General features: G+C 50.9%; 1 protein-coding gene across 1 annotated transcript; it reads right to left on the bottom strand.

Moving 5' to 3' along the window:
* Positions 1-1,685: 1,685 nt before the first annotated feature.
* SARM1 (sterile alpha and TIR motif containing 1) lies at positions 1,686-21,945 on the bottom strand. The gene is made up of 9 exons (XM_054573200.1): positions 21,461-21,945; positions 15,742-16,360; positions 13,524-13,736; positions 13,124-13,215; positions 12,778-13,013; positions 7,644-7,746; positions 7,379-7,568; positions 2,041-2,162; positions 1,686-1,948 (listed from the first exon to the last, which is right to left on the bottom strand). Exons 1-9 carry the CDS (start codon positions 21,928-21,930, stop codon positions 1,819-1,821), a joined length of 2,175 nt encoding a protein of 724 aa, XP_054429175.1. The 5' UTR covers positions 21,931-21,945; the 3' UTR covers positions 1,686-1,818.
* Positions 21,946-22,531: the final 586 nt, after the last annotated feature.

Here is a 22,531-nt window from a genome sequence, read left to right as displayed (position 1 = left end):
ACAGTGGCGGGCGTTCCAAATGGAAAAACGGGGCTGGGGAGCTCTCCGAATACTGTCGGTGGGGGAACCTCGGGAGGGAGTAGGATTGAGGACAGAAAGCTTCCCCTGGAGGATATTTGTCACACCGTATTGTTATTTGCTCTGTGAGGGCAGCGTCCAGTCTGCCTCAGGCACCGTCATATCCAGGGCCTGGCACTGGCGGGCACTCTGGTGGTACGAAGGAAGAAGTGCAGTCAAAGCCCGAGCTGGAGCTAGGACCAGCTAAACAGTATCTTTGGCAGGGATGGGGGTGGAAGCAAGAAGTCCCATGCCTGGAGTGAGATCTTTGACTTCCTGACTTTTTGGCTCAAGAGCCGAGAGGGGCAGGGCCAGCACCTGCAGGAGGCCCTCTGGGAGCTGAGCCGGCCTCGAGATGGGAACCACTGCTCTCAGGAGGGAAGAGGAGGGCCGATTAGCCCGTGCCTTCCCACCCTCCTGGGGGAAGGGGCAGAGGGATGGTCCCGCTCATTTATTTCTGCGTAGCTCCTGGGCCAAGAACCTTTCCCTACTTCTAGATTCTTTGGGGTGAAGAAGAAGCCAGCAGTGTATGGAGCAGCAGCCCAGCCCGGTCACAGCCTCCAAGGATGAGTCTCAGGAAAGCAGCCCCACCAGCTGTGGGCTGAGCACCAGGAGGCTGGGGCTGGATCCTGGGCTGCCACTCAAGACTTAGAAAGTGGCACATCCTTTGATTCCTCTGTAAATGGAGATGATACCGGGTAGGGTTGCTCTGACGATGATTACAGAGGCCACGGAGTAGGGCGCTGGGGACGTGGCGGAGGTCTGTGAGGGATTTGTACTTCAGAGTCTTGCTACTTAAAGCGTCATTTCTTGACCATCAGCACTGGCTCACCTGGGAATCCGAGAAAAGTGGACATTCAGGCCCCACCCCAGGTCTCCTGAATGGAACTTTAAACAAAATTCCCAGGTGATCTGAATGTACCCCCTGCCCTTCTTCAGGACATTGCCTCTTCCAAGGAGCTGCAGGCCCTGCCCAGGCTACTGCTGGCAGGGGAAGCCAGCTGGGACAGGTGGGGCAGGAGCCTGAGGCACAACGGCAGGGTATGGGCAGGGTGGCTAGGGGCCCTTGGAGATGGCCTCTCCTGCCCAGGCCCAAGCGGGAAGCTCCGTGCACCAGTGAGTACTTCAAACCCAGCCGCAGCTGCAAACCGGCCAGAGTGAGGGCTGGCTCAGCCCAGCCCTGCCCCTGGAGGTGGCAAAAGAGGCTGTACCTCAGGAAGGCTGGAAGGGCACTTGGGACCAGACCAGGCCAGCTAAGTGCACCGAGTGATTGCAGGGCAAGGGGACCAGGCAGAGCCTAGGTGGAGAGCCATCACTGGACTCTCATCGTTGCTGGTCCCCAGGCCCAGACCCTTGCTTGGCCGAGAGGGCTGGGCATCGCCTTCATTCCTGTCAGAGGCTGCCTGCCTTGCCCCTGCCGAAGCTGCTAACGTCGGGGCAGGGGAGAGGGCAGTGAGCAGCACCCCCTGGCTCTTCAGTGCCTCCAGAATTGACCAGCGACCCTCCCGCCTGAGACAGAGGACCTGGTGGCAGGGCTTAGGGGCGGTCTAACCCTGACCGGCCCCAATGCCTAGCTTCCCTTCCCTTTCCAGATACTGAGGAAGCTGGGTTTGAGGTGGCCCGTGACGGTCTGGAGAGGGAGAGCCATTTCCTGAGAAGGGCCCAGGCTGTCTCAGCCCAGGGAGCCCGGTGTGCGGAGCTGCTCCTTCTAGGGAGACAATGGAAAGGGGGTCATGGCAGGACTTGGGAACTAGGGACTGGTTAGGTCGGGCCCATGGGTGCTGCACCCTCCAAACTGGTGTCGGAGCCCGCAGACGAGTCCTGGGAGGAGCGGCCCTGCAGGAAGCGGATAATCTTCTCAATGGTGGCCTCCTGGTACTCGTGGGACCACCTGTGGGCACAGACGCCGGTGGGTCAGAGGGCCGGGCAGCGGGAGCTGCTGGCTGGGGGGGCCTGCGTGCCCACCCATCCACCGCCCCTCACTTGATGCCATTGAAGGTGAGCACGGCCTGCATGTCCTCGGGTAGGGCCTGGGGCTCTGGCCACTCGAAGCCATCGATGATGGGCACGATGTTCTTGCCGCAGCTCAAAGCAGTCACGATCTCCTGGAGAAAGAAGGAAGGAGGCAGACCAGGGTCCCCAACCAGGCACCTTAGGGCGAGGCAGACACTGCGGGGGCCAACAACAGCCTGAGGCTGAGCCCGGGTGAGGTACTGATACTAAAGCCCATCGTTGACTTCTCCCTCACCCTATGTGGTATAATGAAAAAGTTAAATATTTGGTCTTTGTCCTAGGTTCTTGGCACAGAGCTCTTAAAGCTCCAGATGGCTGGGGTGGGAGGTATCTAGATACTTCAGGATGGGGACTGGTCGAAGGAAAGACCATGCTCTGATTAGGGGGTTGGAACCTCAAGCCCCCCCCGCCCCGACACACACACACCCTCATACCCAGGGAAAGGAGAAGGGCTGGAGAGTTCAGTCACCAGTGGCCAATGACTTAATCATGCCCACAAAAATGAAACCTCCACATAGAACCCTAAAAGCGGGGTGGGTTGGTGAACACACCTGGGCTCTGCGAGAGTGGCCCGGAGACGGCTCGGCAGCCTGTCCTCTCCTGCCTGCGTCCCCGCCCCATACCCGGCCCTCGTATCTTTTATACACAGGGGTCCGGCACAGATGACAGCCCTGTTTACTACAAAATCTTTTATTACAAAATCATAAGCATGTAATTCTGTAGCATAACAATATCACACTCAAGCACACCATATGACATTTTTGGTGAAATGTTCAAATTGAAAGTACAAATTATTGCAGGCCAAGTCCCCAGTGCAGGGTACACGAGAGGCAACCACACATTGATGTTTCCCTCTCTTTCTCCCTTCCTTCCCCTGTCTAAAAATAAATAAAATCTTTAAAAAAATTATTACACCCATATTATTACCCTACCAACCACATTCAAGCAGGCATTACTTCTACAGGACTGTATGTGTGTGTCTATATATATATATATATATATATATATATAAATATAAATAAATAAATAAATAAATAAATATATATATATATATATATTTAAAGGGCTTTCCTGAGTTCCACATGCCATTTTAGCAAATTATTGAACCTGGAAAAGGTGAGGAGTCATGAGAACCCCTGCATTTGTAGCCAAGTCAGACAGAAGTGTGGGCAGCCTGGGAACTCGAGACTTTGAACTGGTATCTGAAGTGAGGGCAGACCTGGGGGACAGCGCCCTTGTACCTGTGGAGTCTGACACTTGCTCTGGGTAGTTAGCATCAGAACTGAATTGCATTGTGGGACACCCAATTCAATTGGTCAATTGGTGTTGGTGAATTGGAGAACTGGTGGTTGGTGTGGGGAAGAACCGAGACAATTTGGTGTCAGAAGAAAAACATCACACCCCCTGCATCCAGATCGATCCATCACAAGCCCTACCAACTGTACTCCCCATTTATTTTCAAATCCCCCCATTTTTCTCCTGCTCCAACCATCCAGTCCCCCCTTATCTTTATCCTCCACCAGGTCTGTTCTCATCTACTTCTTGCCCCCTTTAATTTGTTCCCAACATTGCCCCTTCACCTAAATACTCTGCCAAATGAAAATTTGATTATGTCACTCCCTACTTAAAACTCTTCAAGGCTTTACATGGCTCATAGAACCAAGTTCAAACTGCCCCGTGCGGTCTGAAGGTCCTGTGTAGTTAGCCACAGTTCACTTCTCGAACGGCACGTCTGCACTGCCCTCTCAGCCACACAGACCTTGCAGCCTCTTAAGATTTGCCCTCCTCCCTCCCTGCGCAGGGCTTTTGCACGTGCTGTTTCCTCTGCCTGGAACTCTCTTCCCTGCCCCTTCACCTAGCTGATACCTACTCCTTTTTCTGATTTGCACCCAACCAACACATTCGAGGGAAGGCTTCCCTCGCTTCCCTGGCCAGGTCAGGTCCCCCTCTTAGAGGCTCTCATAGCCTCTGCGGCACATGCTACAGTTGCAAATTTAAATTAATTGATGACTCATTTATTTAATATCTGCCTTCTCCACCAGAAAAAAGGGCAGGGTTTTTACTCACCTTATATCTCAGTATCTTTCACAAAGCCATGCCCATAGTCAGCCCTTGCTAAATGTGTAATCGATGAGTAAATGAATGAGACAACATAGCATAGCAGTTAGGGGTGCACCTGGAATGAGCAGAGCTGGGTTCACATTGAGTCTCTGACACAGGCTTTGTGATCTGAGGCAAAAACAACTGGCTCTCAAAGCCTTTGTTGTCTCATGTATAAAACAGGGTTAATGATGGTCACTATCTTGTAGAACCATTGGAAGGAATAAACTGCAATATCCCATGGCAAGCAGTTAGAACAGCACGTAGTACATAATGCATGCTTAATAACTAATAAGTGCTATTATTTCCTCCTCTGTTAAGTGGGGATGATAAACCTACCTTCAAAGGGTTGTACTGAGGATATTGCTTACTATTAATGGGTGCTCTGGTAAGTGCTTATTGAATTTTTTTTTTTCTTTCAAGGGAGAACCACAGGGATTGGACTTTCCTGACTGTAGTTCCCTGTGGTTTTCCTTATTGATTACCCACTAAATGTGGCTTCAGGGGAAGAAATTTTAAAACCAAAGGCAATTAAGTACTAAAAACAACCAAGGAAGGATGACAGAGCCTTTGGGACTGGTCCAAAGCAGAGACTCCCACCGCCCGCCTGCCCCCTCCCTCCTTGCAGTCAGCTGGGGCAACGGTGTGTGCCAAGACTCTAGAGCACAGCGTTCCTCGGGAAAGTAGCTGCATAACTTCGACCTTGATTGACTTCTGGGGAACCTCTCCATTTTACAAATGAGAAGGAGGAGGCCCAGAGAGGGGAAGGGACTTGCTCCTAAGTCACACACACCCTTCCACCGAGGAGGTGCCAGGCTTTGACTCATGCCTTCAGATTCCAAGTCCTGGGCTTTTTCAACCAAGCCCTCTGCCTCTGCTGAGAATTTAGATGAACTCTGGCCCTGCAGAAATTTATTTGAAAACTTTTAGACATTTGCTTCATCCAGAATTACACAGAACCAAAGACAGCACACTGCTCATTGCATAGATTCAGAGGCTGGCCAAAACAGGGCAAACTGGCTTATTCAAGATCACTCAGCTGGTGCAGAATCACTTGATTAGAGTCAAGTCTCCTAACCTGGTATATCTAGTAGATATCTATGGTTTTCCCGGTCATCTCAGCTTCATCAGAATTAGTCATCTGTTTTATCATTGATTGAATTATTCTATAAAATATTCAAGAGCCTACAGGGTCCGGCAGAAGTAAAGCCTGCTTGAGCATGGTTGGTAGGGTAATGATATGGGTATAATAATTTATAGTTTTAATTTGAACACTTCATCTAAAGTGTAATATGGTGTGCTTGAATGTGATATTGTTATGTTACAGAATTACATGGTTATGATTCTGTCATAAAAAAGGGGCGTTACTTGTGCTGGATCCTGCACTTTGTATGGTACATGGGTTTGGGCATCAAGGATCCAGTGTGAATAAGGCAAGATCTGAACTGTCGTGGAGCTCAGACACTTGTGTCTTTCAGAAGGCCACCTGCCATCTGCTCTGGGTCTTCACACATGATCCTCTGGGCTGAAGGATTGGCACCCCCTCCCAAAACCAAGCCCCATACTCAGCCCCTAAAACACCACCTCTGGGCTTGACCCTCTTCCCCACTGTCAACCAGGACTGCACTCTAGTGTCAGAGCCTTCTCCCTGAAACCCTGGCGTGGCGCCCCTGAATGCACGGGGTCTGCGGTCTCCGCACTGCAAGCACAGGTCTCTCCCTGCCTGCAGGCCCTCTGCAACCTCGCCCCACAGTTCTCATCCAGCCAGTGTTGTGCTGACACGTGTTTAGCTAGCTCTCCAGGGAGGGGGAAAACCCCAAACCAACCAAATCAACCAACCAACCCCTGATTTGTAGTGTTTACTGATTTCCTTAGTGTAAATACTCCCACCATGGCTGCCTTGAAGCTGCTAACATAACATCACTGAATGTGGAGTTGAGAAGAAATGCAGACAATCATCTCTCGTGTTAGCTGAATCGAGCCCTACCCCGCCACCTCCCACACACTCCCTCAGATCTGTGCATGGAGCACAGGTCCTGGGAATGAGCGCGAGCTCTGGGTCAGGGAGACGGAGCTCAGGGCCTGGCTTTTCTGATCTCTGCACCCATGTGGCCATGGCAGACATTATTCTACTTCCCTAAGCCTCTGTTTCCTCATCTGTGAGATAGAGAAGGCAGTACCAGAGGTGCAAGTAGGGTTCTGGCACATTTCTCACTCCTACTTCTGATCTTTTCTCATGCTGTTCCCCTGCCAGGGATGCCTTCTCTTCCATTTACCTTAATTCTTGAGACTTTTCTCAAGTCCTATCTCTTCCATGAAGCCTTCCCTGATTATACTTGCCCTTAATGTTTTCTCCCTCCTCCATACTTGTATGGTAAGTAAGAGGTTCACCTAGCCATCTTAGCATTGACACCAACTTATATATTATTTAGTCATTCTGGGCCTGTTCTGGTCTCCTTAGCTTTAGGACAAGGGCCCCATCTCAGATGACTACTGCATGACTCAGCCTGGGCCCCAATTCCTATTCATTGATTAATAATTAATATTCTGCAGATGTGATATGGATCCATCCATCCATCTGTTCTACAAGTATTCAATAAGTTTCTACTATGTGTCAGGCACTGAGGATACACAATGGTGAGTTAAACAGCAGTCATAATCATTATATTAATAATTGTAGTTGCTACCATTATAGAATAATTATTATGGAGCCAGGAATTCTGCTAAGCCCTTCACAAATCTTAGCTCTTTTAATCCTCATAACAATATCCGAGGGAATTAGGTACTATAATTATCCACTTTACAGTAATAAACATGAAGCTCATTGGGATGAAGTAACTTGCTCAAGGCCAGAGCCAGGACTCAAATTCATAGATTTGTGTTCTTTACAATTCCATTGTGCCTCTCCCTATGTTTCCTGCCCCCTTCCCTCATGGAGGTTATTTTTCAAAGTATTTTCATCCCTCTGTCACTCTCACAACAATCGTACAAGGTGAATATCAGGTAAATCACCCCCACTTTGTAGATGAGAGAAATGCACTCAGAGAGCCTAAGTGACTGGCTGGAGTCCTATTACAGTTGTAGCTGTGACTCTTGACTTCCCGCTGGGCCATGGAGTTGCTGCGGGGTGCAGATGGGAAGAAACAGGAGGAGAACCTTGTCCCCTGGGCCACACGCTAATGCTGGGACCACAGAGGCCAGCACTTACCTTGTGCACCCAGTCCTTGCAGTCATAGTCCTGCATGCACTTGTCCAGCGCCCCGGCCGATAGCACCAGCACGAAGTTGCGGGCACCCATGACACTCTGGATGAGCTTGTCCTCAAACTTTCCTGCTTCCAGTTTCTCCACATCAATGAAGACACTGAAGCCATGCAGCTGCAGGTGCACCTTCAGGAGGCTGCAAAGAGGTCTGTGTCACTGTCCTGGCCTCACCCCAAGGCCCAAAGCTGCCTGCCCATCCAAACCTCCTCACCTGGCCAGCTGGGAGCCTGAGTTCCGGCGGTAGCTGATGAAGACATCTGGAATGTCCCCACTTGGCTTGCAGCCCGTGCAGGGCAATGGGGAGTGTAGCATTTCTGAGGGGGACAAGAGACAGCTTGGTGAGGGTGACCCTTCCCCATCACTCACATTGAGGTACATCATCCCTTGCCTACCCATGTTTCTCAGCCCAGCCCAGTCCTGCCCAGGCAGGGTACCTTGCTCCAAAAAGGGTTGCTGAACAGAGGAATCAAGATGGTGGAGGAGTGAGTGGAAGTCACACTGACCTCCTCCTAGGACCAACCTGGAATTACAACTAAATTGTGGTGAAATCACCTGGAACAAACAACTGAACAATAATGAGAGAGGAGCCTTGTAACCTCAGAGACAGAAGAATTGGCTTTAGCGCAGTCTAGCTGGAGTGCGGTAGAGACTCGAGAACACGGGCGGGGTGCCCATGGGCAGCAGCACCAGAAGGATATTGAAATGGCCACTTGGATCCCCCCGAGAAGAGTGGGGTCTAAACCATAAGTGGAGACCTCCAGCCTACAGCACCAGAGCCCAAAAAGTACACAGAAAACAGCCAGCTGTGAAAAGTGGCAGGGTTGCTCTCTGCCAGAGACAGGTGGCTGGAGTTGCAAAGAACCGTTTAAATGGCCATCACATAAATTTTTTTATTTGCAGCCACTTACTCTAGTCTCTAGCAAAGATGGGGGCAGAGTGGGCTGAGATGCCTGAGAAGAAACTGGGGAAGGAGGCTTTGGGGAGTGAACTGAGAGAGTAGCTGGCAGGATCTCAGTGCCGACTCATCCCCCATATGTCAGGAGCCATCTTGCTCAGGCAGAGACCACTCCCCCTGAGTGGCAGCAGCATCAGAGGACCCAATAGCCCCACCCCCAGGCGAGATTCCACACTGCCCTGTGCTGTCTAAGCCACCTGCGGAGTTCAGAGTGGCAGCCACAGGTAGTAGATCCCTGGCTAAATGGGGTGCAGAGAGGTCTGGAGACACTTGAGGAGAGACTGGGGATGGCTTTGGGGAGAGAATGGAGAGAGTAGCCGACAGGATCCCAGTGCTGACTCCTCCCCCATACAGGCAGCAGCATGAGAGGATCCAATAACCCCGCCCCCAGGAGGGACTCCACCCTGCCCTGAGCTGTCTAAGGGGACCTGCTGAATGCAGAGTGACTAGATTAACGGCTGAAGAAGGCAGCCACAAACAGCAGATTCCTGGAAGTCTCAAACAGACTGCCTAAGGTCAGACAGGGACAACATCTGACATCATCAGAGGCAGATCCAGAAAGTAAAAACAGCAGTCTCCTACTGTAAAAGTTCACACCACAAAGTCAGGAAATCAAGATGGATCAAGTTAAGAAGCAGAAGCAAAAAAGAAGAGTCTCACAAATAATGGGAAGACAAAGAAACACTGCCCAGTCAAAGGGAAAGGAGGAATCCCCAGAAAGAGAACTAAATGAAAGAGGCATGTAAACTATCAGATATTGAGTTCTAAATAACGGTTCTAAGAAAGGGAGGAAGGGGTAGAGAACCTGTTTGAAAAAGTAATGATGGAAAACTTCCCTGATTGGAGGATAGAAAAAGTCACACAAGTCCAGGAAGCACAGAGGGTCCCATTCAAGAGGAACCCAAGGAGGCCCACTCCAAGACACATCATAATTACAATGGCGAATATCAAAGACAAAGAGAGAATCCTAGAGGCAGCAAGGGAGAAAGAGGTAGTAACATACAAGGGAGTCCCGGTATGGCTAGCAGCTGACTTCTCAACAGAAACACTACGAGCCATGAGGGAATGGCAAGAAATAGTCCAAGCAATGAAAAGAAAGGCCTGCAATCAAGACTGCTCTACCCCGCAAGGATCTCACTTAAAATGGAAGGCAAAGTAAGGAGTTTCCCAGACAAAAGAACACTAAAAGAATACACCTCCACCAAACCAGCACTGCAAGATATGTTGAAGGGACTGCTTTAATAAGATGAATAAAAAGCATCTATGAATACGTAGTTCCTTTCACAGTTGCCAATACTTGATATTACCAATATTTTTAATACTTATTAATCTGATTGTGACAATGATGTGTTATTTTAATTGTTCCTTTATTACTTGTTGAAACTAAGCCTGTTTTTGTATATTTCTTGCCTACTGCTATTATTTTTAAACAGCTTTAAATGGCTGTTTGGTATTCTTTTTCAATTTTTTGATTAAATGTTTGTAGAATTTTTTCCCTAAAAAAGCCCCAAAAAACTATTAACCCTTTTTTAGATGTGTAGCAAATACTTTCTTATTCTATTACTTGTCCTTTCACCTTTTTAATATGTATATTACTATATTATCTTAAATGTTTAATACAGTCATATTGTCAGTATTTTACTTTATAGCTTCTGGGTTTGAATATTTGACTTCAGGGTAAGAAAAATATTAGTTTGTATTTTCTCCTAAAACTCCTTAGATTTTACATATTGATTTTTAACTCTCCCGAATATTTTGTGTATATTTGTTTTATTTCAAGTAATAGTGGTTCGTGTGCCTTACTTGTTGAATAAGCCTTATTTTCCCCATGGATTTGAAATATCAATTTAATCATATATTACATTGTTAGACAGATAGATACATTTGTTTCTGGAATGCTCATTTTATTTCATCGATCTACTTGATTATTTCTGTGCTGGTGCATGTTGTTTTAATTGCTGAGACTTGAAAATGAAGCCTAAGGAGGAAAGAAAGGAAGGAAGTAGGGGAAAGAAAGAAAGGAAGACAGGAAAGAAAAGAAGGAAAGAAGGAAGGAAAGAAAGAAGGAAGGAAAGAAAGAAAGAAAGAAAGAAAGAAAGAAAGAAAGAAAGAAAGAAAGAAAGAAAGAAAGAAAGAAAGAAAGAAAGGCACCTCCAGCCCTGGCTTCCTCTTGAGCTCCAGACCTGCACAGCCAGCTGCACACAGGCACTCTGAACCCAACACATCCTAAATCCTCCCATGGACCCTTCCTCCTAGTTTCTTACCGAAGTCAGAAACCTGGGTGCTAGCCTCAACTCCTGCCTCTTACTCATTCATTCATCCATTCAACAATATCTACTATGTGCTTAATGTGTGCCAGGCACTGTTAGTGCTTGGGATACAGAGGTGAACATAAAGAAACCCTGCCCCCATGGAGCTGATGTTCAGTGTTCAGTGCCAGGCACCATGCTTTGTGGGTACTTCCTGCTCAACAACTAGACTCCAGCCTCGGGGTCCTCCCTATGGCCAGGTCCCCAACTCCAGCCTCCTCAGTGGTCTCCCTAAATCCACACTTACCCAGTCTAATCTGTTTGCACAGCTACCAAAGGGATCTAAAATCCAAGCCTGAACATGTCATTGCCTCCACTGAAAAAAATTCATTGTTCCCTACTCCCCGTAGAAGGAATTTGTAAACTATTTGTCTGTAGGGCTCTTTTTTTAAAAAAAATGAAATCTTAAGGTTTTTTTGTTAGTTGCAACGTAAAAGTGGCAAAAGCTGACCTGCTTTGGTTGAAGTAGAAGCACTGGGCTAAAGACCAGTCCCTTGCCCCTGGTAGGAGCTTAGTAAGTACTTGCTGAATGAGTGAGGAATGAAAAGAATCCATCTTCTCATAATATTCAGACTTAACATTCACAGACAACATTAGTCTCTTTATAAAGAAGGAAGGGAGGGTTTCAAATCCTAATTCTGTTATTGAATGGCTTTAAAACGGAGAATGCATTTAAATTCTTTAAATCTTGGTTTTGTCATCTTTAAAATTAACACCTTTGATGGAAATATTCTTTATCTTTGATTATGATGGCAGTTACACAGCAGTAAGCATTTTCCCAAACCTTTCAAACTGGACACTTTTAAGTTAAATTATACCTCTTTCACTCTTTAAAAAGTTTTAAAATTTGATTAAAATATTATGCCCTGGCTGGTGTGGCTCAGTGGATCGAGTGCCAGCCTGTGAACCGAAAGGTCTCCTGTTCAATTCCCAGTCAGGGCACATGCCTGGGTTGCAGGCCAGATCCCCAGCTGGGGGTGTGCCAGAGGCAACCAATCAATGTATCTCTTGCACATTGATGTTTCTCTCCCTCTCTTCCACTCTCTCTAAAAAATAAATATATAAAATCTTAGAAAGAAAGAAAGAAAGAAAAAGAAAGAAAGAAAGAAAGAAAGAAAGAAAGAAAGAAAGAAAGGAAGGAAGGAAGGAAGGAAGGAAGGAAGGAAGGAAGGAAGGAAGGAAGGAAGGAAGGAAGGAAGGAAGCTTTGGATGGGGAGGCTCAGTGGATTGAGCGCCCGCCTGAGAAGCAAGGGGTCACTGGTTCCATTTGCAGTCAGGGCACATGCCTGGTTTGCCGACCAGTCCCCAGTAGGGGGCGCGCAAAAGGCAACCCCCATCACGATGTTTCCTTCTTCTCTAAAAATAAATAAATAAAACCTTTCTTAAAAAGAGAAAAAAAAATTTTAAAGAAAAAATAAAAAATTAACACCCACTGCACCAAATGGATGTAGAGATTAATAAGATAATACTTTCTCAGAAGTTAATATAGGACCTGACATACAGTAATTGACAATAAATATTAGCTAAAAAGGATATTAGCAAATTAAAATCCATTAGTAAGGAGGGTTGCTAGAGCCCTGGAATCCACTCTGCTCTCATGGCTCTCTAAAGTACCTCTAGAACCACCGTACGGTGTAAGCTGTTGGCTAACAGAATAAGCCACCTGCCTTCCCACCCATGTCCCATGTATGAACTCTCCATGCTCTGTCTCATTCATACTTGCATATGCTGTTCCCTCTGCCTGCCTGCTCTTCCTGGTATGGTCCACACCCCCCGCCCCCATATCCTTCACCAGGTCAGGCATCCTCTAAATGCCTAGACCTGGGGAGACAGGGTAGGCAGTGCTTCCTCTAGGTTCCCATTAGAGTCCTGGGCGTGCCTCCTACTGTGGTCACCTCCCTGTTTATATGTCTGCCTTACTCCCACTTTTCTATCCACCCACCTCAGACTGGGGGCTTCTTGAGGGCAAAGTGCAACACACCTTTGCATCCTCAGAATGCAGGCTGCTGGCCCAGTGTCTGGCTCTGAGGCCCCACCCTCTGTCGCCCCGCCCCTCCAGGATGAAGATGGGATAGGCTGACCTCTGGCGGCGGAGAGGATGCGCGTGCGGTGCACGCCTAGGCGGATGCCGCAGTCTTCCAGGAGCTGCTGCTCTGACACTCGGTGCAGCAGGGAGCGGTCCAGGCCGCAGCTGACCAGGCCGTACGTGTACTGGCGGAAGCGTGGGTCCAGGCTGCCCAGCCAGTCAGCCAGGTTGCTGCGGTCGCAGGTAGCGTAGTTGGCGAAGGTCTTGAGCTCCGTGAGCTCCCTAAAGAATCTGCACCCCAGGGAGGAAAGGACGCTGAAGTCCTGACTCAGATCGGCTAGCGACCGAGGGGATGTTTAGACCGGGTGTGGGGGCAGCAGGACGGGCAGGAGGCTCCGTACCTCTTGCGCGTGATGCCCGATTTCATGCCCAGGTCGGTCTGGAGTTCCTCTTCCGTGAGCTGCAGAAGCAGGTCGCCGTCTATCTGCTGCTCCTGGGGGTGGGGTCATAGGTAAGAAAGGAGGAAGGAAAGGTTCCCCTCCTTAGCTCTGGACCCCAAGCTCAAGATGCAAGGGGAGGGAACTGGTGACAGCAGTAGGGAAGTGGATGAGACCCAGATTAGCCGAGCGATCCTGAAAATTGCTGAGTACAGGCTCCCCACGCCAAAAGGCCACCCTGGCGCCGCGGGCCTGCGGGACAGGAGGGGGCAAGGTTGCCTGTGTGCACGGCACCCTTAGGGTCCACGCGCCCACGGGGATGCGCCGGCTCCGACTCCGGGGTGGCAGCCCTGCGCGGCTATACCCGGAAACGTTCGCAGTACTGGGAGAAGCCGATCTGCTGCAGCCACGTCTGGACCTCGGCCTCCTTCCAGCTGGGCACGCAGGGCAAGATGGGCCGCGGCACCTCTTCGCCCAGCAGGCGCAGCGCGCGCTTGGCCAGCGCCGACGTGGTGCCATTGGTGGAGTAAGAAACGAGGCGCTTCAGGCTCTGGATGGCACCAATGTCGCTGAATACCTAGGGAGGGGTGAGGAGAGGGTGTCTTGTATCCACGAGCTTTCCAGCCAGCCACCCCCAAATGTGCCCAGTCCCTCTCCTGTGATCAGCCTCTTCTTACTGCCGCAAGCCCAGCCATCGGCACTAGCCCTGCCTTCATCTGATAAGTCAGCGAGGCCTCTGGATCGCCCCCCCCTGAAGCCCTCTCAAAGCTCTTGACCAGACAGGTCCTTTTCATGCCCCCCCCCCTCTGTCCCAGGGTAAAGTCCGAGCTCTCACTGTGGCCGCAGGCCTGGCACAGCGCAGGCCCTCTCCATCGCCCCCAGCTCGCCTCCCCTTTCACCAACCCGCGCTTGTCTGACCCACCCACGAAGGCTCTCCCACCTCTGAGCCTTGACCCCTGTGTTCCCAGATGCTGAGTTCTTCCAGCCTGTTTTTGGGAATCCTAGTCATCCATTGGAATCCAAATTGATTAGCACCTCCTCCATGCCACCTGCTTCGATTCCCCCAGTAGCTTGGCCCGCACTTCCAATTAGACCTTGTACCACACTCTGAATGCCACTGCCATTAGTTCATACTGCTGTTTCCACTGGATGATAAGCTGAGGTCATGCCTTAGTCACCCCTGGAGTCCCTGTACCTGGCACACCGCAGGCCACAGAGCGGGGGCTTACCACGTCTTTACTCAACTGCACTCACTGGCCTTGCTGGGAAAGCGGTGCCAGAGTGGGTGGTCATGGCTGCTGCCCAGACCCAATAGTTCCCTCCTCCCAACTCCCCTTCAAGGCTCTTCTCCCAAAGCAGAGTGACTTGCTTTGTAAAGCCAGTCCTCCCATGGTCCCACTCTGAGGCACAGAGAGGACAGTCAGAAACTCCTAGAATGTTGGACCTTGGAAGAGGCCTCGGAGATCCCCTAACATCAAGTCTCCCTGACCTGTGGGGACACACACTATGTGTGACAGCCATCTGCAAGACACACTCCTGTGAGCAGCCCGAGATGACAGCTGTGGGACACAGGACAGTCGGTGCGGTGCGCTCTGCTTCCTGCGCGCCAGCTGTTGCCAACCCCCAAACTCCCAGAGGAGCACGAAGTAGGAAGGGTGACGTTACAGGGATAATCTTGATTCTGCAGTATTTTTAAAAATAAAAATCCATACTTTTGATAATTTAACTATTACTAGGGCCACATCCAGGGTAAGAACTGCTTCTGTGGTCCACACCTTCAATTTTCCAGAGGATAAAAATGAGGCCTGTAGAGGCCCAGAGAGGGGAAGCCAGACAGCCCAGTCCACACAGCGAGTGAAAGCAGAGGGCAAAAGCTCCCAATCGGCCCTCGGCATGGGGACCTCTGGGGACTCAGGAAGGAGCTGCCTGGCTGACACACAGACACAGTGCGCCAAGCCTCTGTCTCTACACTCTGTCTCCTTCCTGGAATCCAGACCCAAATGACAAAATGGCCCTCTGAAGCTCCCCGGTTGGTCATCTCTCACGCATCTCAAATTCAATCTCCCAGCAAACTTGCTTTCTCCTCCTCTCTCACTCCAGACTGCCTCTTGCCCAGTTCACCTTATTTCAGTACCTGTTGCCACCATCCACTGGGTTGCCGATATCCAAAGTCAGGAGTCGTCCTCAGCTCCTCCTTCACCTTCACCCAGCCACCCACCAAGTCCTAATTCTAGCTCTTTGGCACCTCTGGAATCTGTCTGCTTCTCCCTGACTCTGCCCTAGTCCTGAACTCCACCATCCCAACGGCACCCCTGCCATGGCCTCCTATCTGGCCCCTTTGCCCCCAACCTCACCCTTGCCAATCCCATCTCCAAGCAGCACCAGGGTAATCTTTATAAAGCCCAGCGTCCCCTGCTGAAAAATGTTGGTCTTGCCTTCAAGGCCGGAATGACTGGTCCCTCATCCTTTTCCTTGTTCCTAATTCTTATGTGTACTTCAAGTCCCAGATGACTGAGGAAGCCTTCCCAGATGCTGTGTAACCATTCCCCCAACTCCCGGCCCGACTCCACAGCCGCACCCACCTTGGTCTTGCCCTGTAGGCTCTTGATGGCAGCTTCAGCACACAGATAGAAAGCCCCAATGCACTGCGCCTCCAAGCGCGAAGAATCGAGCAGCGGCACGAGGCGCTGCAGGTCGTCGGGCCCGCGGCCCTGGCTTGTGTCGCTGGCGTCCACCAGGCAGCGGGCGAAGCGGCCGGGATCCAGAGAGGCCACGAGCGGCTCCACGAGTGCCAGGGTGCCGGAGCGCTCCACCTCGCGCTCCACCTCCTTGTTGGTGGCCAGCACCGCCACGGCGAGGCAGGCGTGTAGCCGCAGCAGCTCGTCCTCTTTGGAGAAGGCGAGCGGGAAGAGCCACTCGGCGGCGCGCTTCTCCACCATGCGCCGCTGGGCCGCCTGGCCCCCGTGCATCGCGCAGTTGGCCAGCGCCAGCGCACAGTGGCGGAGCAGCGGCGGGTCGGTGCGGCGGCACCAGTACAGGACGGCATCCAGGCCACCGGCCGCCACCAGCTGCTGGCACGTCTCTTCCGAGTGCTTGAACATGTGCTCCAAGATGCCTGCCACGCTCCGCGCCAGCTCCACCGGCTCGCGCTCCTTTGCCAGATTCAGGATGACGCCCATCCCGATGCGCGCCACCCGGTCCCTGACGACAGAAAGTGGAGCGAGAACGGTGGAGTTGCCCGGCCTGCGGTGCTTGGCTTGACAGCCGGTCAGTTACACTCTGTGGGCCTCACTAATGTCTTATAGGACATGAGGGAGAGCGTTATGCTCCCTGCCTCTCTCCTCCCCTCTTGCCTGGGAGGAGCAGGCACTCATTTCTTCCCTTATACCTTCCCCTGGAGAAGTTCTATGTGTCCCGGTTAAGAAACCTAGCTCTGGAGCAGATATCCTAGGGTTTGGTTTCAAGTTATTTGCCGCTTTCTAGCTGTGGGTCCTTGGGTACCTTCCTTTATCTTTCTACCTTAGTTTACTCATCTCATAAATAGGATTTTTTTTAAAAAAAACCTACTCTGTAGGTTTATTATAAGAATGAATGTGATAATCCATGTAAAGTGCTTGACACAGCGGCTGGCACATAGGAAAGACTCAATAAATGTTAACCTCTTGTCATCAGTTGAAGTGTCACTTGAAGCACAACACTGTTAGTCTTGCCTTCAAACTTCTTGTCACTCCATGCTGTGTCACTGGGTGTATTTATTCTTTCATTCAATGAACATTTATCGAGAATTACTGTGTGCCAAGCACTGTGCTAGGGGCTGAAGTTAAACAGTGACTAAGAGTGACTCAGCTAACGTGGAAACAAACAATAAACAAGTAAACAATGAATTAACAGGATAATAGTGACATGGCCATAATGATAGCAAAACCAGGTGGTGTAACGGAGGGTGCTGGGTGCGGAGATACATCTGAGGAGGTGACATCTAAGGGTTAAATGTCCAGAGAGCCCTGCCCACAAGTATCTGGGAGAATATAACAGGCAGAGAGAACAGCCAAGACAAAGCCCTGAGGGCTGATGGGCTTGGCATGTTTGAGAAATAGAAGGAAGGCCAGAGATATTTGCAATATCTAAAACCAACAAGGAAAAACAAACAGATGATTCATTTATAGAATATATAAATAAATATTCTAATCCACAAGAAAAAGGCATTCAACCCAGTAGAAAATGGGCAAAGGATATAAACAAGCAATTTACAAAAAAGGAAATCCAAGATGTTAACAAAGTGATGCTCTAAGTCTTTAATAATCAGGGAAGTGAAAATTAAAACAGCAATGACTTCACACCTATTAGATAGGCAAAAGGCAGAAGCTGGGTAACACTAAAGGCTGGGGAGCTGTGGAGCCATGAACACCGTAAAACTCTGTGGTGGAGGTGCAGGCTGTGACAGTCCATTTGGAGAGCAGGCTGGGATGTGTGGATGAAATTAAGGTGACACCTACTCTATGAGCCAGAAATGGTGGGTCTTGGGTTTATATCCCGAATAGCTTCTAATCAGAGTTACAAAAGGACATAGCCAAGGTCATTCTCTGCAGTGTTATTTGTGGTGGGAGAAACTGGGGACAGTCCAGAGTCAAGCCTGGGAGAGTGAAGAGGTGCCCAGGCCGGAGGACTATGTAGCAGTTACAAGTTGAGCAGATGATAACACAACAACATGAAAGACCCTAACATAACACTGAGAGGGTAAAAGTAAGAAATATAATGAGCTATATAACGCAGCACAATTTGTGTGAATTAAAAGCATATGCACAAAACTAGAAAAAGATTTTACCAGAACACAGAGAAAGACATACATTAAATATATTGAATGGTTACCTATAGGATTAAGTCAGAAAGATGGTGGGGACATTAGTCAAGAAAAGGGAAGATTGCATTCTAGGCACAGGCGTGTGAAAAGGCTGGGAGGTATCGGAGGGCTGATGTAGTTGGGGACCTGCCCCAGCGCCCGCCGTGCTGAAGTGAAACCACTTCAAGTGGCTGAGATGAGGGTTCAAAGGGGGAGAGAGAAATGCCTATATCTGTAGGCATTGATCTGGATGGAAATAAGGAGTCATTGAAAGGCTTCAGGAAGAGGAATGACCTGGTCACACATGGGTTTTAGGAAACTCTCTCTGGCTGCTGAAGGGAGGACAGGTCCAAGGGAGAAAACCTTTAGGCCGACAGAGCACACAGGAGAGACGCCCTGCTCCAAGGCAAAGGTGAAATGTTGCTGTCCTCCTGACCTCCTCAAATGATGTGCTCCACAGGTGACTGAAGGCTCAGAGACCCAGCCAGCCATGGAGTCTTTGTCTAGTGAGTGCCACGATGACCACAGTGCTGTGACTCTGTGTCCACCGCAGAGCCCAGCTGAGCTCAGAACATGGCATAAGGCCAGCAATCCTTTGCCGAGCTGATCACTGAGCTTCTCTGCAGTCCAGAGGAATAGGCAGGTCCTAATCATCTGCCTGGGCAGCTGGTACCGCCATTGTCCCTTTTCCCAATGACAAAGCCAAAGCTTGGACAGGTTACATGAGAAGCCCAGGGTTACACAGCGGGTGAGAAGCTCAACTGGGATTTGAAATCACATCGGTCTGTCTTCCGAGCTCAAGATCCTTCATCTGCATTTTGTGCTCTGGAACAGCCTGACTACATACATGCTGAGAATATCAGAACCAGGATGTGCTCAAGCAGTCATCTAATCCAGCACCTTCGCTTCCTAATGAAGGGAAGGGCTTGCTCAGGAACATCAGTTCAGAGGGAGGGCTTTACTCTGAGTCCCTTGACCCTCAGCCCTTGTCTGTCCCTATGCACTTGGCACCTTTACAGAACTTGAACTGTGTGCTTGTTGTGAGAACTATTCCTTTATTTCCCAATTTTTCTGCAGCCCAAGAGGTTGTGGGCCTGGGTTCAAATACCAGCTCTAAAGGAAGGGGAAGTTGCATATACAAGTATGTGTGTGTGTATATATATAATTATGTAAATACCTGTATATGCATAGACTCTCTGGAACGATGTATAAGAAACTTGATTCACTGGTTTGTCTCCAGGGAGGGTGTCTGGGTGGAAGGAACTGAAGTGTATGTCTTTTTTGGACCTTTGCACTTTAAAATTTTATGAACAATAGTTTTCTGAGTTTAAAAAAGACTGTCACCAAGACCGATGTGGCACAGTGGATTGAGTGCTGGCCTGCAAACCAAATGGTGACAACTTCAATTCCCAGCCAAGGCACCTGCCTGGGTTGTGAGCCAGGTCCCCAGTTGAGGGTGTATGAGAGGCAACCACACATTGATGTTTCTCTCCCTCTCTCCCTCTCTTCCCCTCTCTCTAAAAATAAATAAATAAAATTTTAAAAAAATTAAAAACCCTGTCTCTTCCACCTATTCACTGTGTATTCTTGAAAAAAACACTTAACTTCTCAGAGTTAAACCATTTCATCTCATTATGGTCCCCTGGTGGGCTGGGCTGTGAATTCAGAGGGCTAGCAGCAGATGGGCCCTTCAGTGGGTGCTGTGGGACCAAGCTCAGAGGGCCTTACCCTGCTGGACTTATCCCGATATTTGGGGGCTCCTGGGCCAGGGGGAGGGGCCGGCAACACCCTAGGAAGAAGGGAGCTGCAGCACAAGGAGTGGCAAAAGGGGTGGGTACACTGATGGAAGAGCCTTCTTTAAGAGAAGGTTGGTTAGTAGAGGAAGAAAACGATTTGATAAAACAAATTGTCTGCGTGTAACTCCCTCTTTTTTCCCTTCCAGTCTCCTCCTTGCAGTCTAGAGGGGCGAGAGGATTCTACCTGTCTTTGGAAGGCTTTTGAGCCTCACTAGTTGCGTCGGGCTCTGTCCTTGGTCCTGAAGTGATGCCTGAGCCAGTTCGTGGTTTCTCGGGACCAGGGACGCTGATCAGCGTGACACTTCTCTCAGTAATTCTGAACCACGTGAGAACTGTTATTTTCAGCCTTGAAAAACATCAATGCTATTTGCCTCTTGGAGCCCTCCTCTCTCTAGTGTGCTGGCTGCACCCACTTCCCAAGAGTTCTAGTTATAGCTGCCCCGTGCCCTGTACCAGGCCTACGGGACACACCCGCCAACCAGGGCCCACACGTTCAGTGAGCTCCCACTCCGTTTGCTAGCCCTCTAAATTTATGGCCCACCCCTGTCACCTGATGTTAGATGAGAGATAAATGATTTGCTGAACAAGCAGAACCCTAACTTGGTTTCCCAATGTAAATTGCTTCATTCATGCATTTTTGAGAGTTGTATCATTTCTACCACCCACAAAGTTATTTTTACTTCTCGAAGTGGTAAGGAAAGCAACCCTAACGTATGGCCACCACACTTGAGAAAGCTGCATGAACTGAAAACGACCCTTCCAAAACCCTTCTAACCTGGGAGGCCTGGGGACTCAGCAGGAGACTGAAGTGTGACAGCTTGATCTGCTCTGGTCTCAGAGAAGAGAGAAAGTGAGTGCTCGGGGGTTGTCATATTTTAGGGGAAATCCCAAGAGGCAAGCAAGAGAGTGGCAGCCAGTCCTCCATGAGATCCCAGCTGCCGTATCTTGACACAATGTGGGAAAGGGGGTGAAGAACACATACTGCGCCTGGCCCCCGCCTAGCTCCCCACCTCACTTTCCTCTCCCCGCACCCATGCATCCCAGAAGAACACCTTCTGATCCCTATCAGCAGCTGCGGAATGAGATCATGTCTGGTCTGTTACATGGATCACAATGAAGAAGGAGTGAGCAGGAGGTGGGTTGGGGATGCACGAAGTGGGCAAGTAAACCTTAGACTGACATTCTTTTCAGCCTGGGGAGAGAGGAGAGCCCCGCGCCCCGCCCATTTTCTGAGCATAGCATTCTCTCCTTCTCTCAGTGGGAGGGAGATGGTATGGGAGAGAGAAGGTAGCATATAAAGGCATCCAGGCCTGTGGGGAGGAGGGCTGTGGGTTTAGGGGGTGGGCATTGGCAATAGGATTCCATGTCCATCCTTGGAACCAGGGACAAATTCCTGTCCTACTAAGCCATTCCTCCTCTCCCGGTCTCATTCCTCACCTCACAAGCTCTGAGAGTGAATCCTGGCTGCTCCTTCAGTTCACTGTGTGATGCTGGGCAAGTCACTAAACTTTGTAAAATGGACACGCTGGTCCCCACCAGGGATGTATTGCGCGGATTTGGTGAGGCGAGGTAGGGGAGGCACACGGGAGACCCAGGCGTGAGGCCACCCTTGCTGCCCCACACCGCGCGGCGCTCCCCCCAACCCCCACAGGCCGGCACCCTCACCGATTCTCAGCCACCAGGATCTGCTCCAGCAGGCGCGCGGCCTGCACCCGCGTCTCCAGCTCCGTCGCCTGCAGCAGCCGCAGCAGCAGGTCGAGGCCGCCGTCCAGGCGGATAGCGTCGCAGAGACCCTGGGCTACTTCGCGGCCCACGGCTGGCAGCAGCCAGGCTTCCTCTACCAGCTGGAAGACCTCGGCCAGGCCGGCGCCCACGGCCCGCGCACCACTCGCCTGCTTCAGCGCCGACAGCGCCTGCTGCAGCTCGGGCAGCGCGCGCTCCAGGGCGCCCTGCACCTCGGTGCCCACCCCTGGAGACACCTCGCGGGGCCCGCGGCCGCCCGCTGCCCACCAGGGACCCGCGACGCCGCCCCCGTCCGGCCCCGGCACGGCCAGCCGGTCGGCGCCCGGCCCTGGGCCTGACATGGCGAAGAAGCGGCACAGCTTGTAGGCAGAGAGAAGCAGCGTCAGGACCATCGGAGCGGGGCTGCTGGGGACATCCCTGGTCTGGAGGGGCGGGGCCGAGCGGAGCGACCCGGACCTTGGAAAAGGGGGGCCCGAGAGAAGCTCCAGGGGAAGAAGATGCAGGAGGGAGGGATGGAGAGAAGGGTATCAGGCAAGGGTGCTGGCCAGAAATTTGGGGAGGAGTGAGGGCGGGATCTGGGACGTAGCGGTTGGGAAAGAGGACGCGGGCCCAGATACAGGGGATGGGGGTGGGGGGTGGAAGAGGAAGCTGGAAGGCGACGTTTTGGACCCAGACGCCAGAGGGAGAAGGAGGCAGAAACCGGAACAAAGCAAGGCTCCAGCTCAGGCTTAGCCCGCAGAGGCTTGGCCGGCAGCCCCGCCCCTGAGAAACCAGGACCAGGAGCCGACGCCCCGCCTCTCGCCTCCCGGGGCTCCGCCCCTGCCTCCTGCGTAGCACCACCCCCAAGGCTTCCCCCGCCAAGGCCACGCCCTGGTCAGGCCTGTCCACCTAGTCTGGTCCCCTGACCCTTCCCCTGGGTGCAGGGGGTCCTAGTGGTTGGAGAGCGAGAAAACTGACTCGGTTTCAACCGTGACACTGGTATGTGCGGGCAAG

The sequence above is a fragment of the Pteronotus mesoamericanus genome, unplaced genomic scaffold (genome assembly GCF_021234165.1).
Source record: "Pteronotus mesoamericanus isolate MK-2021 breed Mesoamerican mustached bat unplaced genomic scaffold, CSHL_Meso_final contig_246, whole genome shotgun sequence".
Taxonomy (NCBI): Eukaryota; Metazoa; Chordata; class Mammalia; order Chiroptera; family Mormoopidae; genus Pteronotus; species Pteronotus mesoamericanus.
The sequence above is the reverse complement of the archived record's forward strand: the minus strand, read 5'-3'. Positions and strand labels throughout refer to the sequence as shown.

Excerpts from the sequence above, each read along its gene's own strand:
- SARM1 (XM_054573200.1), bottom strand. The coding sequence starts at position 21,930 with ATGGTCCTGACGCTGCTTCTCTCTGCCTACAAGCTGTGCCGCTTCTTC. Across the intron at positions 13,216-13,523 it reads AGTACTGCGAACGTTTCCGG|GAGCAGCAGATAGACGGCGA; the intron begins GTATAGCCGCGC and ends CCCCACCCCCAG. Across the intron at positions 7,569-7,643 it reads TCAGGCTCCCAGCTGGCCAG|CCTCCTGAAGGTGCACCTGC; the intron begins GTGAGGAGGTTT and ends ACCTCTTTGCAG.